Source organism: Tachypleus tridentatus, chromosome 6 (assembly GCF_004210375.1).
Source record: "Tachypleus tridentatus isolate NWPU-2018 chromosome 6, ASM421037v1, whole genome shotgun sequence".
NCBI classification, from domain to species: Eukaryota; Metazoa; Arthropoda; class Merostomata; order Xiphosura; family Limulidae; genus Tachypleus; species Tachypleus tridentatus.
Window position 1 is genome coordinate 72,208,996 of NC_134830.1, and position 20,130 is coordinate 72,229,125.

The 20,130-nt window shown below is 30.7% G+C and overlaps 1 protein-coding gene and 1 long non-coding RNA gene across 2 annotated transcripts in view; one reads left to right on the plus strand and one right to left on the minus strand.

Moving 5' to 3' along the window:
• The window catches only part of LOC143254582 (protein bicaudal C homolog 1-like), a 32,572-nt gene extending 15,113 nt beyond the window's left edge, over positions 1-17,459 (minus strand). Inside the window, exons 1-11 of the mRNA XM_076509738.1 lie at positions 17,302-17,459; positions 15,196-15,249; positions 11,356-11,598; positions 9,785-9,842; positions 8,783-8,856; positions 8,227-8,437; positions 6,757-6,930; positions 4,763-4,903; positions 3,654-3,831; positions 2,492-2,619; positions 1,898-2,043 (exon numbers count right to left, since the gene is read on the minus strand). Coding sequence (XP_076365853.1) covers positions 1,898-2,043; positions 2,492-2,619; positions 3,654-3,831; positions 4,763-4,903; positions 6,757-6,930; positions 8,227-8,437; positions 8,783-8,856; positions 9,785-9,842; positions 11,356-11,598; positions 15,196-15,249; positions 17,302-17,439 — 1,545 coding nt within the window. The 5' untranslated portion in view covers positions 17,440-17,459. The remainder of the gene's footprint in view (positions 1-1,897; positions 2,044-2,491; positions 2,620-3,653; positions 3,832-4,762; positions 4,904-6,756; positions 6,931-8,226; positions 8,438-8,782; positions 8,857-9,784; positions 9,843-11,355; positions 11,599-15,195; positions 15,250-17,301) is intronic.
• Positions 12,474-13,864, plus strand: LOC143254583 (uncharacterized). The gene is made up of 2 exons (XR_013030269.1): positions 12,474-12,797; positions 13,385-13,864. It is a non-coding gene; the product is annotated as an uncharacterized LOC143254583 (long non-coding RNA).
• Positions 17,460-20,130: the final 2,671 nt, after the last annotated feature.

Genomic DNA, 20,130 nt, shown 5'->3' on the forward strand with positions numbered 1-20,130 from the left:
CAGTGGCATCCAGAGCTTTAAATAACTTTCCCATTTTCATCAAACTCCTCAGTGGCTGGTTCAAATATTTTTAATACAATTGACACAGTAAATTATTCTTCCATGTTTTGTTATTACAATACAATTTGTTCTAATTTTTGTTTAAAAATCACTGCTATAAGCTTTTTTTATAGATACACCCACAATCATGCAGCTGCGATCTATCAATCAAACTACATTTTTGATGTGTATTTATACACAACAGAGGTACGAACATTGCACACAGTATTATATATTATGATGTAATAATACTCAATTATAACAACGAGTAAAACTCAGAAGGTTCTATTAACATTATCCAATAATGTAACAATCACTAATTTATAAATAGTGAAATATGATGCATAAACAGTTACATAAGCAAACTTTAGATAAACTATTGCTTCTACATTCACTAAATTTAACACTCACACTATTTAAATCAACTTAATTATAACACTTGCATTAAACTTAAACAGTCCTATATATTTAAAAGTGCCTCATCTTTTTTGGGCAATGGGGTGTCTTTTGTCCTGTGACATTAAACCAACAAAGAAGCCCCTTGATAGTAAAGAAACAAGAGGTGTCTGGGATAATAAATCAATATGAGGGGCCCCTCTATTACTGAACTGATAGTGAGGCCCTTGCTAGTAAATGGATCAGAAAAGCCCTTGATAGATGTCATAGAAAATATTTAATCAATTTTAGTCTGTTTATAAATTTGTTTAACTTAAATCTTTGTATGAGTCATTATCCCAAAATTGACATAATTTACAAATTATAGTGTTGCTTTTGTAGAAGCATTGTACATAAATTGTATCTAAAAATCAAATTACTTTTTCTGTTCATGTATTCTCTGGTTTACAATGCATCAGTTCCTTATTAGCAATTTCTTATTTGTGAGTGTAAGTTAAGAATTTTAGATTTTATGATATTTAGTTGTTTTGTTCCAAACAAGAATTCTTTGACTGCATCATACTGATTTTAAAAAGTATTCTGTTGACCCATATTATGAGTGTCAATATAACGTATTTCATGGAGCATAATTTTCCCCCAATATTTTTGTTTTTTTAGTTACCTTAATATGCATATTTTTATTTTAAATTATAAGGCTCCAAAATAAGAGTAAATAATGGGTGGTCCCTTAGAAAATTAGAAACTACCTATTTAAAAATTCCTTGGTATGGGTCAGATTTTCCTTTTTGATAGAGTAAATGACATATCTAAACATGTATTTATAATGCTCTGCAAAAACACATTTTCTTTCTTTTTTTTCATTTATAAAACATTTATAGTTCAGCAGACAAGGTTAATATATGCAAATTGAAATTGCATATGCTAATTAGCTTATTTTATTCTTTTGTGAATCAGTAAGTAATATGCATTAAACAATGCAGTTTTCAAAACAGTATACACTGTAAACCAACATTTTGTTAGTGTATTACATGCTTGATTACCTTAGTAATTATTTACTCTGTGGATTTGTAGATTACTTTATTATATATTTTGATCAGTCTCTATTTATTGAATTAAAAGCAGTTAACTCTGTTGTGTGAAAAAGATTTTGAAGTTTTGTTTTGTTGGTAACCTTACTGATAATACTTTAGCTACAGTCACTTGACACACTGATAATACCTAGAAGTAGATCAAGTATAGCTCATAAGAATGAGATGTTTTAGTGACTACTTATAGTTTATCATATATAAAACAGAGCATGAGAAAAAATAATGACTTGCACAACTCTTAATGTAATCCAACTTTAATTAAAAAAAGGGAAATTTTATTTTCCACTTTTCAAATGATCCATAATTTTAATATATAAGTATACTTCAGTTTAATTACTATTTATTTGACTTTTTATAATACATAAAATCCATACCTTTATTGTTTCAGGAACAGAAGCTTGATTTAAATGTGTCTGCCACTTCTCTTTTATAACGAACTCTGGCATTGATTTGGAGAATCCAAAGGCAGCCCATATATCAGTTGGTATTCGAGTGTCTGAGTTCAGTGGCTTCTTTATTACTGTCATTAAGAAGATAATAAGATAATAATAGACATACAATAGAAGAAAAGAGTTATAACAGGAATATGTGGAATATAACGTTGACTTTCAATTAAATATTGTTTCTGGGAAACTTTGGTTTTTACATAAACACCAATCTTCTATCAATAATTAGATTAAGAGAAATACATGAAAACTTAGAATTTCTTCAGTCAAGGAAACGTGAAAAAAATTACAGTTTAATCAATCAATATACATCTTTCTTTATGTAGTTAAAACTTACTGATATAGAGGGGGACCCTATTTTTCCAAAATTTGAAGAATACTAAAAACAGAGTATAGAATAAATGAAAATGTTTTAATTTAAACAGCTATGAAGTATATTATTCTGATAACTTATGCAAATTTTAATTAAAACTTCTTAATATCAGACTAATATTTTATCAATGTATGCAAAATTAAACTAACCTTTAGAAGCAAGTAATTTCCCTTCTTCATAGTCAAACAAAGAGGAATCTATTGGACTTTTCCTCCCACATCCTACAGTACCTACAATCTTCTCTCTTAAATAACTGGTAGCCTCAAGCTTGCTGTCACTGTTACAAATTAATGCAAAATATTCTAAGACAATTATTTTAAATATTAACTGATATCTTTCCACAATTAACATGAATGTATGACATTGAGCTTATATTTGTTACTCAACTCAGTTGTTAGGGCTTAAAATCCCATATAATCTATTCCCCCCTTTAGTTATTTGATTAGGAAGAACATTTAAATTAAACATAACAGTTAACACAACAAAACTACATGATATCCTCAAACTAATATTACATAGATCATGATCAGCAAGGTCAAATTAGAAATCAGTAATTTTACAAATAGCACAGTATCTGTTTCATAAAATCAACTTCACAAAAGTCTTTGAATGAAACTTTATAATCTAGGTTACCCAACTGTCTAGTTATGATTTATCAGCCAAGCAGTGTAATTAAAAATGAAATACAAGTTCACCTTTTTTATATTTTAATTATACACTGCTCTTTTACTGTAACAAAATTGGATTTTCCACAACTTTAGCATTTATTTTGTAATGTTGATGTTACATGAAGAAAAAATACACCTAGGGTATTACTTGAACTCAGCATTTCCAAAGTACTCAACCAGTATTAAAGAAATAAAGTTATCAACAGTGAGGTCATGCCGCATTTCACCTGAACCATGATATAAAACACACTATAAGGTTGAAAATGAATGCTACAACTAGGTTCTAGAGTTGCTTTTTATAAATAAATGTCAAAAGTAAAACTTAACTAATGATATGTACTAAGAAAAATTATTTCAACTTGCACATCAGTAGGCATTACATATCAATACATGAAGCTAAACATACAAATTTGTTCATTTTCTACTTTTAGAACAATTACAATCAAGTGAAATGGTCACCTATAGATGAAAATATGTGTACATGAGAAATGTTAAATGACACATATATTTTCCGCAATGCAAATAAATTAATAAAATTTCAAGTATCATCATATTTTATCATTTTATAATTTTGGATCTTTCAGCTACTACAGTTGATTAATTAAAAATGATGGTAAAATACTTTGTGTTCTACCATACAAACCTTGGCACTGAAGATCTTGCAAGTGATCCAGCTTTTGAAATGTGGGTAAAAAGGTTTTCATTTGAAGAAGACCCCTCAACTTCAAAGCCTTTACTCTTGATTTTTGTAAAAACACTTCTTTCTGATACATGCCCACTATCTTCTGAAATGTCTAACCAGTTTCTTATATGAAATAATGCTGCAAATAAAAAACAAAAAATTACCATATCAAAATTTTAAAATAAAATCACTTCTACGAATCATTCTTTATTTACCACAAAAAAGTATAACCAACAAAGTCTGATGTTCACATTATTATTATAGTTTCTTAATAATATAGAATCAACTATTCAATGTAACATCACATTAATTGCATCAACCACATTCAAGGGTAACCCATTCCAAATACAACTACTCTATTAGGAAAAGCTATCTTAGCTGAAGATAACTTATTTTCTGCCAAAATTTATACTTGTGTCTCCTAGTCTTATGATTACATATGAAGAAAGATTATGCATCAACACTATCAATTTCCTTAACAATCTTAAACACTTTAATCAAATTCCATCTAACTCTTCAAGAGAAACGTTTAGTAACCTTAACCTATCCTCATAATAACACTTCCATCCAAGTTACATTGAAGTAGCCATCTTATGTGCCCTTCCAACAGTTCCATTCATTGTAAAGAGTCAAAACTGAGCATAGTAATTCAAAGGTGACTTAAACAATGACATAATAAATATTTTAGTATTATAGTTGATATTTATCTATAAATCACATAAAATTCGACTTGCCCTACTGCTAGTAACATCACATTACTCAGATGGCTTTTTTACAACATTAAGGTTATTCCATCAAAATTATATGCACACTTCATAATCGTATTGTGATGCCATGTATGCATTATCTGACATTTACTGCAATTAAATATCATTGAACAATTATTTGCCCAACTCATCAAATCCTTATATAAGGCAGTAGTATCCTTATCACTGCCTGCATCACCAAAAACTTTAATGTCACAAGCAAATTGAAATAATATATTGACCATTCCTTAAATAATTACATTTTAGGTCAACTATTGAGATATGAAAATTAATAATATTAGTAAAAAAAATTTCTTTATTTACCTTTTCCTGTTGTACTTTTCTTATCATAGTTTCCATCAACACATAGATTTTTATTTTCAGAGGCAAGAAACTCAGTGCTCCATGTTGGGGTAGACAATGTACTACTTTTATTAGAGCTTATACTTTCATAAACAGATGGCACTAAAAATTAAAAATTAAGTGTTTTTCTAAAATTATGGCTCAAACCTGTTAAAATCAAATGCAAAATTACCTTAATAGAATAAAAAAAGGTAAAGCTATACAATGTCTGAATATCTATTTTAACATACATATTCACTTCTACTGAACTTGCATTTTGCTTTCTTAATTATTCTATATACAATAATTCTGAATGTAAATCTTATGCTACTAATGGATCTTTATTTCTCAATATTTAATAAAAATAAAACAAAATTTTGATTTATGTTTACCACTTCACAACTGAACTTGTATTATACTCCATTGAAACTTATATTTAAGTAGCCAAATATCTATCTTTGTATCCCCTGAAATAGAAGTACTAAAACAAAATACCAAAATACATTTTTTGAAGTGTACATTAAAAGAAAATTCTTCATTTTCTGCAATTTCTTAAAATTTTATTTCAATATTCGCATTGATTCCTCAATATTCATATGCGTTGGGCAGTTTGAGAAAAACCTGTTAAGAACAAAAATGTTTCTCTTTTAGAAGGTAATATTAGGAAAAACACAATGGGGCATCTTCTTTTGACCAACTGAAAAAAGCATTTTGAAGATAGGAGAATGAATGAAAAGGAAATGTATGAAGAGAGAATTGTGTTTGTGTACGTATTCGTTGTTGTTCTGTGTATTAAACTTCCTGTGTTGGTATTATATGTGTGTGCATGATTTTACTGTACCATGCCAAATGAATCTATTTGCATTGAATATGTCCCCTTTGATACATCTTATAGTAATGACAACTGTCAAAAAGTGCTAACTTCAGTAGCAGTCTCTTCTCATGCTTTGTAAAATGAAAAATAACAGGAAAAAGTAAGTCCCCATGACTACTGAGCGCTCTTATGCACTGGATGCACCTAAGAAAAAACCTAAACTTTTTGTCAAAAATGCATTGAATTAATTCTTTGTTGAAAAGGAAACCAAATGCATTTTTCTTTATTGAAATAACACAAAAATGACAATATTGAGAGTTGTAAATGGCCCAATAGACAATTGTATTTCACATACACTCTGATCTAAAGAACTGAGCTGACTGCAGATGTTATATCCATCACCATATTTAAGAAACTTACCATGGAATTGTTTTAATGAGCACTTTCCAGTATAAATCAAATCATACGGTTTACTTTCATTGCTCAATTTTGTAAGGAGCTCTTGAAATTAATTTTCTTTTTGTTCACCAATTTTCTATTAAATAATGAAATTTCTCCCACTGAAACACTCTGAAACCTTTTCTTGCATATTTAGAATTTCATAATGCATTAGGAATAGGCTTCATTATATCCAAAAACCTATCAAAGTAATGTTGTGATAAGTTTTATGTTGCATCAATGTGACTATCAAAGTAAATACTGTAATAAACTTTTATGTTAAAAAATTTAAGTATCATAGTAATGCTGCTTAAGCTTTCATATTATGTCTCCACAACTATTAGAGTGATACTGTAATAAGCTTTCAAGCTACATTGATATGAGTGTCAGAGTAATGATGCAATAAGCTTTTATGTTATCACCATGCAACCATGAAAGTAATGGTGTAATAATTTAGCTTTTACTTTACCTTCACACAGATTTCAGAAGAGAGTTGTAATATATATCAGATTAATGAATGTCAGATTAATGATGTAATAAGCTTTTATCCTACATCAGTGTAACTGAGTAATACTGTAATAAGCTTCAATGCTATATCTTTGTGATTATCCAATCAATTATTAACCTTGATCAAACATCCCTGAGATTAAATATTTATAAAGATGTAATCCAAACTTATTTCTAGGAAGAGAGGTTGTATTTATGCAAGAGTTGATGTAGCTACCATACAATGCTGAATTTGAGCTTTTACAAAAAGATGCTGCTGCCTGCTGAGTTGGAGTGGATGTAACCACAGGTAGAAAAGAGGAGCTTAAAGGAAGTTGGAGATTTTCCAAGTTGTTCGAAAGAAAGAGAGAGCTTGTTGGAATGTTGGTGAAGGGCAGTTCAAGAACTTGTTCTGAAAAAAACCCAACAAGAAACATGTTGGTTATTATATATATAAAACTAAATAATATTTAAAGATTAAAAAAAAAATCTGTGTTTGTAAGTTAATAGCTAGTTTCTTCATAATTATAGTAATCATGGAATAATAAAATATTACACTTTTATAAGTTAGAAAAATTAAACATTGGTGGGTATATTTACAGACACACACAGGTATTGAAATAAATATAGAAGATATACAATTACAAAAACTGAAAAGTTCTTACATAGGATTGTGGCAAGCAAATATTTATCATTGCCATGGTTAGTAACATATAGTATTACTGTAGTCTCATAATAACTAGTTACTTTTTTATCACATAAAATTACTTATTAATATATAATCTACATTTCAGAGGTTAATTTGCTTTCATCTTCAGAGAATTTTCAGGACAAACAACATCTTACTCCAAAGTCCACAAAAAGTCCACCCATATTCTCCAGTATTTTACCCTTTCATATCTAGTATATATTTTTATTTAAGCATACTCAAGCATTTTGATAAGAGAACTCAGAGATAGATTAAAAGGCACAGCATTGAGTCTTTCCCTGTGTGGAGCCCAGGGCAACTGCCCAGTTTGCCTGATATGCAAGACTACCTATGCATACTTATCCCAGTGAACGGTGCAAATATTTGTACAGGATGGGAATTGGTGGAGGTTCTCCCACAAACACCAGTTTACAAGAATGATCTTGACTGAGATAATCCAAGAATTGTGTGACACGGTACTAGAACCTTTGTTTGACTTAATGATGTGCTATCTTAATTACTTTCTATTCTGTGCATTTTATATGTTGCTCTCAACCTCAGCAGTTACTTAAACTCCTACTACAAATTAGAAGTTGATCAGTAAACTACATCTTGTATTAATAAAGATATTGTATCGCCTTTGCTGTCTATGTTCAAAATTACTCCTTGCATAACATTTTTGAATACTGCATATTGCAGATACTTGAAGCTACCTAAACACCATAGATCCAAATTATTTAGATCCAGTTAAATGTGTGATAGTTAGAAAACTTTAAGAAAGAGCATAAAAATCTAATTATCAAAATATGAAACAATAACTGCAACACATCAACAACACTTAATACCAATAGCCAATCTGTATAGTTCATTTACTAAAAACACACTTCATTTACAGTCACACATATATGTTAAACAGATCATTGAGAGCATAGATGTTATATAACAAAAAAGCAAATTTTGCTCATATTTTTTCCATTAACATAAAGGACACATCTACTGGTGTACTTATTACAAACATACTAAGTGCTATTTTTCTACTGTCTCTAAGTTTGTCTTGAAAATTCATCATTTCTCCATTCATGGCTAATGAAGACAACAAAATAGGATGTATTCTAGAAACAAAATGTTTGTCACAACACAATGGTACAGCTGATTCATCTAATTCAAGCACTTGTCTTCTAACTTCAAAAAGAGCTCTTGAGTCTTTCTCAGCTCCCCGTACAACAACAGTCTGGAAAAATTAAGAACACATAGTCAAAAGGATCTATGTCTTTGAAAAAGATTAATATTATTTCAATATTATCTTAGAAATTAACCAAACAACCTAAATAGTTGTAGTATTACATTTTTTCACATTTGGAAATACAATTTGAAGATCCAGTTAACTGGTACTTTAGTACCTAAATACAGTGTATGAAATATTATATAATGGAAAGTATAAGAGATTCAGAAATGTGGTTTAAATACTGCTTTAGACAAAATGACATTAAAATATATGCTGCAAGTAATATTTCTTCAGCTACACAGTAAGTCAGTCATTACATAAAAAAATATTTAATTATAGAATTAGACTCACCTTAATATTCTTTTTTGGCTTGGGTCTAATGATAACCTTAACTTTTAAGAGTTCCATGAGTTGATGAATAAGTGCTGCATAAATAAAGCAAGAAATTAGTTTTCAAATAAAATTACAATATTCATTATTAAGAGAATAAACAAACATCTCAAAAAATAAAACAAAAGTAATGTTCAACCTTTTCTTCTAATTATCATTATTACCATACTTTTTGCTTTCTGTAATGAGATTAAAGGCATTTGCAAATAAAACATTATAAAAATCAGAAATAATAACATTACAGTATTCTCTTCTTTTAGTTCTAAGAACTTTAATATGGAATGAGAAAAAAGATGTTTATATTAAATAACTACTATGATGATTTCATTTAAGAAAGATAGCTAGTTGTATTTCATAAAAATATTTTAAACCAAACGTATAGCTAGGAGGGTTCAAGGGTGTGAACAAACTCCAAACACCATCTCCACCAAAGTACCACTTACTTGTTAGTATTAACATTTTTTTCTTCCTTTCTTTGATGATGGTCTCTCATTATCTAACTGCTTTTGTAACACAGTAAATTTTCATAGTAATCAGAGGAAATTTACTTCAAATGTTTATTTGCAATGATAACAAAAGGAACTATTACATATTTCAGATATTTTTATTTTCCCTGAACACTCAAGTTACACGTGAAAAGAGAATTTCACGATGGACCAAAAGACCCCCACACACTTCCAGACCTGGATACAGGTTTGTTTTTAACCTATTCAAAACGACATTGTTTTTGGAATGAGGAAGAACTCTTACTTATGAACAATGTAAAAATACATGCAAGTGCTTAAAGGTAAGTTTAAAATATATCTTAAGTGGAGCCAAACCAAATTTGTGTACACTTACACCATCACAATGACTATCACTCTAACAATATTAGCCACTGACATTATTAGTTATAAAATATTATAAACAATATTAGTCAGTTTATAACTGAAATTATTAGTTATAAAAGGAAATAATTTGTACCTGTGTGTAGTTCTTGGTCATCTTTCAGATCAAACATTAAAACGAGTGGAAGATGACCCTGGCAAAAATTGAAAACAACTTCATTGGTTAATGTTCCTCTGTCTGTTACTTATACATATGGATAATTTTTTATTTTGAAGCTCTCAGCTTTATTTAACAAATAATTATTTTGATGAAATTGGTATTACTTTGTTACGAACCCTACATTCAATATCATCCAGTTCTTCCAAATTATTAATTAATGTACAAAAATTTAAGTTTAAACTATAACTTCTAAAACTACAGTGTGTAATGAACCAATTATAAAACACATTTTAATTGAAAATGAAATAAAAAGTAATTTTCTTGTTATAATGTCTTTCGAAAATATTAACAGTTTGCATTAAGTATTTTAGATGACTTAGATTTTGCTGATGTACTACGTTGGAACAAAGGGCCCTAGATTTGATTAAAAGTTGACACAAGTTTGTTTGTTCGTAGTTAAACAAAAATCTGCACAGTGGTTTATCTACCCACCACCAATATCTAAATATGGTTTTATTGATACTAGTTCGCAAACATAAAGTTGAGCCACACTTTATAATAATTAACGGTGTGTTTCATTGCACATTGTTGTGAGAAGCATATTTTTTTCTACTTTGTCTACTAATAATTATATTATGCAACAAAATTTTTACTTTTTCTTGTTCCTTGGCAGAAAGTATATTTCCTAATTGCTTATGCCTAAAGTTAATGAAAAAGACCTATTTTTCTCTTCAAACTCTGCTTTTGTGTCCTGGGAGCGTATAACCAAAACATAATGGAAGACTCAGTGATGACAACAAAACCCATTTGTAGAGAAACATATATATGTAAAAACGCCTGTTTTGGGTTGAAAAATTTTCTCAACTTAAACCAGCCGTTTTTACATATATATAATGGCAGACTATATTTGGAGCCTGATACGTGAAAGTGATTTACATTACAGTCGCAAATTTGGAAAAACTACTCACTTCTAAACATTTTTGTTGATTTTTGTGTAACTTTAGTATAAATATATGTAAATCGCAATTCAAATGTTGTTTTATTCAGACTTTATGTAAATGAAAACGTGCAAATTTGCCCGTTTTTACATAGAAAATAGGTTGATTTCTAAATTTCATTATACAGGTCACAAATACAAAGTTTGAAAGGAATAACGGCCCTTTTTGTACTTTTACAATATACACAGTTAAAAAATAACACATACTATCCAGGAACAAAATTTGTGTTACAGTGTTATCAAGCCAATATTTATAAAATTACACAAATGATTTATTTCTAAATAAATATCATTTATTAGTTAGAATCTGTAGCTACTTTGTTGAAAAAAATTAAATAAATCTGTTAATAATGCAAATAAATATGTTAAAATTAATTTCAAATGGATATTTAAGGTTTTGTTTTCTGATCACACATTAAATTGAAGTTCATCACAATTTCATAACACATTAGTTTTTGCTCTTTTTTGTAGTTGATCTTCGGCTTTAATTATTTTAAGTAGTAATTTAATCAAACTTTGTCCTTAAGCAATTGAATCCAATTTAGTTTACCATCAACTCCTGCCACGCTAAATACACAGCATCAACACAGCCAGTGATAGTGACAGAAGAGGCATGATGTAATGTAGTAACAAAATTTTCTGTTGACTCAGACACAGTACCACTGGAATCAGGAAATGTTACCAGTACTCCTGTTTTCTGCATGATCATTTTCACATTTATGTTGTCCTTTCCCATAACGAAATCATGATGATATGGAGATATTTCTATGTTTAAACTTACTGGAAGCATCGTCTATAAAATGATAAATGAACATATATTTTCATTCAAATAGCATGTTAATGCGTACTTCAATACTTGTGAATTTACAATTTCAATATCTACAGAAAACTCGCTGGTGGAACATTATAATTTTCCTATATTGAAAATGCGTTTCCTTTAGGTATTTACTTCCCCCTCATATAAATAGCTGTTCTTGTTCAGTGCATTTATATGTACAAAACGTTTTGCGCATGCCACAATCCTATCGCCCTCCATTGGAATTGACTGCTTCCAATGCTTCTCTCATGCACATCATCATAAGTCAACCCTCAACCAAATATAGTTTATATTGTGCAGATATCTTTTTGGTAGAGGATGTCGGGTTCCCGGATTGATCTATCAATTTATCATATTCACAAGTGCCCTGCTCATGAATTGGAGAGTACTAGATTTCCTCCAGTCTTGTGAACTTGAGATGAAAATGATATGGTCCTCTTTCCTGTCCTTACCAGTTTGTTTGTTTGTATTTCGCTCAAAGCTACTCGAGAGCTATCTGCGCTAGTCGTCCTTAATTTAACAGTGTAAGACTAGAGGGAAGGCAGCTAGTCATCACCACCCACCGCCAACTCTTGGGCTACTCTTTTACCAACGAAAAGTGGGATTGACCGTACTATTATAACGCCCCCACGGCTGGGAGGGCGTGCATGTTTGGCGCGAACCCGCGACCCTCAGATTACGAAGCGCACGCCTTAACGCGCTAGGCCATGCCAGGCCTTATTTTAGGGAGTGTCCTTCAGATGCTTCCTAAGGATGATTCTTCCTTTTTCTCTCACCAGTCCCTCCACCTATTCAATGCGGTATTCTAGCTATTTATGTGAAAGGAGGTAATCAATGGTATATTTCAGGGGGTGGCTAGTCCCATTCTCAGATCCGCCACAGATAATGTACCGTATCGGAAGTTTTCCTACATTAAGTATATGCAATAACTGGTACTTAATAGTGCTTCTGTCTTCTACCATAACTCGAAGTGATAATTCTGTAAAACTGAAAAGACGAAGTTACATGCGTCAGAGAGTATGTAGCACTTTTATTGTGGAGGGTTGTGCATGATGAATTGCGTGAGAGACGCACTGGAATCCGTTAATTCTAATAAGTTAAGAGGCTTATGGTATGCGTAACGTTTGCTTATAGAAGACAGCACTAAACGAAAAGATCTATTTATGTGTGAAGAGGTAATGTACCCTATTGGGATTAATTGGTTTTATTTATTGAAATTCATTTTTATATAATACGTGTGTGTTTTTCTTATAACAAAGCCACATTAGTCTATCTGCTGAGTCCACCGTTTTATATAACAAGAAAAATGTAAAATTTCTTTGTAGTTGAAACCAGAATCAATATATATTAATACATATGAGCTGTTAAAATTATACTAAAGAGAAGTTGCTTTATTTAAATAAATGTATACTATTCAACTAAAATACTTAAATGCTAAAAGTAACAAGTTTTGCTTTAGAAAAACGACAAAAAGAACATATTCGTACAAATCACTTTTAAGTTACAGGTAAAAATTATGTTTATTATTTCGAAATATTTTATTTAATGAGACGAGGTGGAATTTTTGGAAATAGGAGAATAAACTTACATTTTTACAACCAGTCAAATAGTCCATAAGAATGATTAATCCTTGTCTGATGAGAGCAAAATTTTTTCGACAACCTTTAACGACGACTACACCGAAACTATCACAATGCCAGGTTCTAACTGATGCTGTAAAAGCATAATTACGTTGAATAAAAAGAATGTCTTTGGATAACAGGTCTGGTGGTGGTGACGTTGTAGAAAATGTGAGATGAAATGAAAATACAAGAGGTAGAAGCTCCTGGCAATGAAGAAGACTTGTTTTCACTCACTATTTGTGTTCATAGTCGAGTTTAATAAGCAGAAAGATAACTGTATAATAATAAGTTTTAATATTATTCTATTGCCCCAGTTTTATTTCGAAATAAATAGTGTGTATTTCTTCAATGTTCTTTATGCAGTACAGTTCTGTTTGGTTTTTATAGAAAAATTATCCATTTAAAAGTAAAAAATGTGCAGTTTATAAACAAGTTTTTCCCATGTAAAACAGAAATGTAGCTATATATAAAAGCTTAATGTCTTACTTTAACGAGACAGATTTACCAAAATTGTAAAATCCATTGTACAAAAATAGTTAAATTAAGAAGAAAAGAAAAATTATTTTATTATAACACGTTTCAGTATGAACTTCATTTGCACGACTTCACTTTGGCAAGAATGTTGTTGCAAATATAATAAAATACTTTGTCACAAAAATATGCGATTATTTGCTTGTTGAATATAACGTAACGTTTTGAACAACATAAGACCAATTGGCCCATTTCGGCTGTTCCATTCCTTAAGCTAAAATTACTAATAAATAAATTCAAAGCCAGTCCTTATCATTCATATACTTTTCAAGTTTCTCTTAAACTCACTGAAATCTATTGCTCCCACAATATCTGATGTCAATCTATTCCAAAGGCCAACAATCCTGTTAGAAAAATAAAACTGTCTTAGCTGAAGATGACTCCTACCCTGCCAAAACTTATATTTGTGTCTTCTAGTCCTACTATTCTCATCGTTAATATAAAAAACTGATGCATCAACCAATTCTCTTTACAATCTTAAACACCTCAATTGAATCTCCCTCCTAACTCTTCTTTTTTTAAGAGAAAATTATTGGAGATATTCCAGTCTGTTTACGTATAACAACCTCTCAATCCCAGGCACTATTCTAGTGACCCTTTCTAACAATTAAATATCTTTCCTAAGGTAAGGAGCTCAAGACTGAACACAATATTCCAAATGTAATCTAACCAGTATATAATGAAATTATAACCTCTTCAGTCTTGTGTTCAATATCCCTGTAAATACAACATAAAATCTTTTTCCTCAGCCACTGGCGAAAGATACACTGCTTTGATGGCTTAAGAGTCTGATCAAGTATTACATGAAGATCCCTTTATTTCATGACAGGATTAAAGTTATTCCCATTCAAGATTCAAATTACGATAACCACTTGCATTATTTTGTATTTATTATAATTTAAGTTTCTTTGCTATTTATTTATCCAACTCACTAAATGATCTTATTGGTTAGATCTTTTGACCTACCTTTCCATTATGTACCTCAAAAACTGCATCTATGCTTTCTCCTTCAATGCTTTATCAGTTACATCCTACACCTGTGCCCCTGGTTATCCAGATTATTTTCTCCCCATTTACCCCACAGACTATTTTATCCACGGCTTTCTATGGAAACACCTACAACGTACTTATAATCTACATCTTTCTCTAACTCTTTTGGTTTTCTTCCACATATCACTCAGGAATGTAACCAGGAAGGTAATGTAGGTGTGGGAGGGGAGATCTCAAACAGCAACCCGCAATATTCTAAAAAGCTTAATAGATCCACTACCTTTTCATTATTTTTCTAGAATAAACACTTGAATTTCAGGTAAACCACTTTAAATCTTGGAAAAATACCTCTTCCCTCACTTTATAATACTGATCACGTCCATGCCATTGCTTTATTACAGTTGGTTACAAAGGAAATAGTATAACTCACCCTTACTCGGCAACGTGCTTTCTCCACCCCTCCTGGTTGACCTGCAATTGATACCTGTAAAGGACAATAGACATCAACACCAAAACCTGCACGACACAGAAACATATCAAACAATAATTCTTAAACTACTTGAATATAATGACATGAGAAACTTTCTCGAAATAAAATACAAAAGTTACATTTGTATTTAAATGTTTCAATATCAACTTTTTAAAATAATTTTATAACACTTAAAAAACACGTATTACTTGAAATAATATTTTTTAATATCAAATGTACTAAATATCAGTTCCATGATTATTGAATATGGTATGGCATTGTTTCTCTAAGAACATAGTATTTTTGAGAACTTTAGGGTGAATTTGGTTAATTCTTCCCTATAAACATTTTATATTCCAACCTATTTTAATGAAATAAAGCGCAAAATATAGTGTTTTAGCTATAGGTTGCATATTGCTGAGTACTTTTCCATGTTTATGTTGTTTTTTATAAGTTTAACATAAATTGATGGTGGTTATCATTTGAATAATCGCTTAGTAATTTCTTATTTTTGTAATAGGGGACATTGCCTTTTCAGATCATGTTGTTGTTGTTGTTTTGAATTAAGCACAAAGCTACACAATGAGCTATTTGTGCTTTGCCCATCACGAGTATCGAAACTCGGTTTCTAGCGTTGTAGGTCCTCAGACATGCCGCTGTGCCACTAGGGGCGGAGAAAATAACATTATAGCTTTTTTTGGTTATATACTTTAGAGGAATTTGTGTATTTGAAAAAGTCAAATAGTATTAATCTACATAGACTTTTTAATTCGGTACGATTTCCTTTAAGACTCACTTAAAAGCTGTGCAAAGCAATAAAGTTTTTGAGTTAAATGTTAAAATGAAACTATTCATAGTTCCGAGATGTAAAGAAAGATAGATTTGTATTATTATTATTTTATAATATTAATCATATTATTCCTTTATCATCGTCAAATAAAAATATTGTTTATTGCTTACGATCAACCACAGCAAACTGGATATGGTGAACAACTCAATAACAACACAGAATAATGTTGATTTAAAAATTATTTTTCATATCTTAATGGCTGTTCAATGATTACTTTAACCCATTAAAAGAAACAAACAACTTACTCTATTACAACTGCAAATCATCAAGAAATGAACAACAGAAGAATTATGGTTCACATTTCTATAAATTCTCAATAAAAGATATTTAGTATAGAAACTGCTAAAAACTAATGTGAGACACAAATACATAAGGTTTAGAGCATCATAATAAAATTACTTGGAACTCGATATGTCGTTACATTCGATGCAGCCACATCTATGTATTTTAAAATTAGCCCTACAGCATAGATTACCTAGCAGAAAGCTCTGTTGGGAGGCTGCCTTGTCCAAAGCAAACCAAATTTTCATAGCTCATATAGTGCACTAAAATGATGCTTTTGTATATAACATTAAATCAACTTGTGTACACGTGTTTGTGTCACTTTTATAGATGGAAATATTTTTTCATCATATTTTATACATTTGCTTGATATACTTAGTCAGCTTTTGTCACTGATCTTTGTTGCGTGACTCTTTACTGTTAGAAAATGCGGCACTTTCCTTACTATGACTACAGTATCACTTCTTGTAGTTCTCTTTCTGGAGAGCCCTGTACCCCAAGTTGACCCATATTCTTTTGTTTTCAAATATTGTTAAGTGCAGTAGATATACCTGTCTGGGAAATTCCAAATAACCGATCTGGGCACATATTTAAGACATAACTGTATGGATACTTAGCGTCAGAAATTACAGTTACATGCCATTCCCAAAAGCGATTGATTTTTGATGTGACACTATCTATGTAACATCAAGCAATGTTAAAATTTAGCTTTTATTCATACCATTACACCACTACTTTGCACCTTCTTCCTGATTTGAATACATAAAAATCGTTTTAATACAACGTATTTAACCCTATATTATGTAAATGAAATGGGTGGAGAAAATTAAAAACAAATGCTAATTACAAGAAAAATTATGAGTAAACATTTCATTAACCACAGTATTAGTGTCTGACAAAATACAATTGACAGTAAGCTAACTCTATATTTATACCTGATTACTCTTATTATTCAAACTGTTACGGTTGGAGTCAGGGAAGTGGATATGGCAACCAGTTTCGTCCATTACTCTCTGAATGTTTTTCCCACCTTTTCCAATTATATGGGAATGGTCAGTATATGAAATGTCCATTTTTATAGTAACTCTGTTTTTTTGCTGTAAAGAACAATTCATGATATATAAAATTATTTCACTTCACTAAAACATTGATATCAATATTAACATGTTTTGCAATTTATTTAATCGTCACTTGTATCAAACAAAAAGGCAGACATTAATATAAGATAATTTGGAGTTTCGTTAAAATCGTTCTGCGATATGAATGTGTTTATCAAAATATTTTGCACGTTTTGCTGTGTCTCACTGAACTTAACAATGCAAGAATAAATGTTTGTTTTTGAAATTCGCGTAAAGCTACACTTGGGGTATCTTCGCTAGCCATCCCTAATTTAGCAGTGTAAGACAAGAGAGAAGGCAACTGGTCATCACCAGTCACCGCCAATTCTTGGGCTATTCTTCTACCAATGAATAGTGGTATTAACCGTGACATTATAACGCCTCACGGCTGAAAAGAGCGAGCATGTTGGTGTAACGGGAACTCGACCCTCCGATCCTCAGATTGCGGAGCGCCCTAACCACGTGGCCATACCCTCCCTGCCAGAATAATGATAGCTACTGTAAATCGACGTATTTATACTGGGGAAGTTAAAAATATGAATTTTTATTTACACATGAACACGCCTTCATTTGGGAAAATAACGAGTAAATACCACAAAATAAAGTTCGATTGTTGAATATCAAGTAATCTAAGATTTAGATTATAACCACCAATTTTGATGCGTTTCCTCCACTACATTGTGAGTTCCATCACTCACACCACTTAAAAATTAAGTTACCGTTTCTTTGAAAACATATTGTTTTGGAAATGCTAGCTTCGCAGACTATAGTTTAAAGGACATGTTGTTGGTCTTGATTTCTCTATCGCAGTTATTGGCCTGTACTTAAAATACAAATTATAAGTGTGTCGTACGTCTAATATTGTAAAAATCCATAACATATAACGCTACTAATAATAAACAGATAACGATCTATTAATGTGACCATCTTTGGCTGCATTTCACTCGTGTCCAGCATAAGAAAAATAAAGGGACCCAGCGTGGGTTATAAGTTGGGTGTTTGTTCCTTGAATCTGAAGTTGTATGGTTCGCTTCCCAATGCTGCAAAACCCCACTTACACCTTGGGTTGCGAATTTGCTATAAATGTTACAAGAGTGAATGTCGGATAACACTGTCCAGTAAAAAAAACAACAACAGCTAAAGAGGTGGTTGGTGATGTTGATTAACTGCATCCCCTCTAGTCTAACAGTTGAAAATTATGGAAGAGCTATGTACAGACAACTCTTTGTGTAGCCTTGCGTAAAAGTTCTGAAACAAAAAACACGCAAAAGATAGTAACATTTAATTTTCAAAACCTCTAGTATTCAGTTTGTTTTATAATTCATGAATACTGAGAAATCTCCACTTATTCTTGTCCTCCAAAGTAACATTGTTTGAAGTTTTCTGCAAATGTTACTATACTAGAATCGAAATGTAAAATATATTCTGATTTTAAAATGTCTCATTCAGGCGGTAAGTCAATAACATTGTATTTACTTATGTTTAAAAAGCAGTGCAAACAATATTAAACCAAATAATGAATAAAACAAATTAGATTAAGCCTTATTAGCATGCACATTTATGAGCGAAACGCCTGAACTAAACCTAAAAAATAAAAATGATATGCATCAGAAAATAATTATAAAACAACACATTATTAAAATATTATAAATTGAGGTATCGTTATATGTTTATTCTTTAATCTTAACCTTCTTTGTATCACAGTCAGTATTCAATGTTCTCGATGGAACGTAAAAGAAACAGTTAACATTAGAAAAGTTCCATGATAACATTTTCATGCGCAAAATACCAATGAATCAACCAAAGCTCATATACACATTTATTTATAAATAGAAATTCATATTGTTATAAAATATTTTGTTAAAAAGAAAACGACAATGCACAAAATCCGTCAAGACATTAAAGCAACATTAGGAAAAGGTAATCAGTGATGTCGAGAAAACCCACTTGTAGAGAAATATATATGCAAAAACGGCTCGTTTGGGTTGAGAAAATATTTTACATAGAAGAGCGAACAACGTTTCGACCTTCTTCGGTCATCGTCAGGTTCACAAAGAAAAGGTAACTGACCGGAAGCTGACCACATGTTTGAAAGGGGTTGTGTAACTGAGTGTCGGAATGTAGAGGGCGGTGTTAGATGTTTGAATATATAATTTTATTTATTTTATTATATTAATATAGGTATAAAGGCGTTCCTTTATATTGGTTTATCTTGGGTTTAAGTTGTTGTATAAGTAAGGCTTCTTTAATTTTGCGTTTGTTTATGTTTGTTTCTTTATTTAGTATTTGAGTGTTTTCTATGGTTATGTTGTGTTTATTTGTCTTACAGTGTTCGAAAACGTGTGAAGGTGACTTTTTATGTTATTTGAATCTGGTTTCCATTTTTCTACTTGTTTCTCCAATATACACATAAGTAACTTTCAAGTGAGTACAATCTGTTAAATTAAGATAATGATTCAACCAATCAACGTCCTGTTCGCATGGAGGCTCTAAGTTGCTCTAAAGTTTGAATAATTTGCATGAACATGCTGTCCTAGAAATGAAAGAGTAAAGTATAATAGTTTTAAATTGTCATAGCGATAGCTAGATTTACAGCTACATTGAGCAGTCTATTCTATATTACCTTACATATTGTTTTAAATAAGA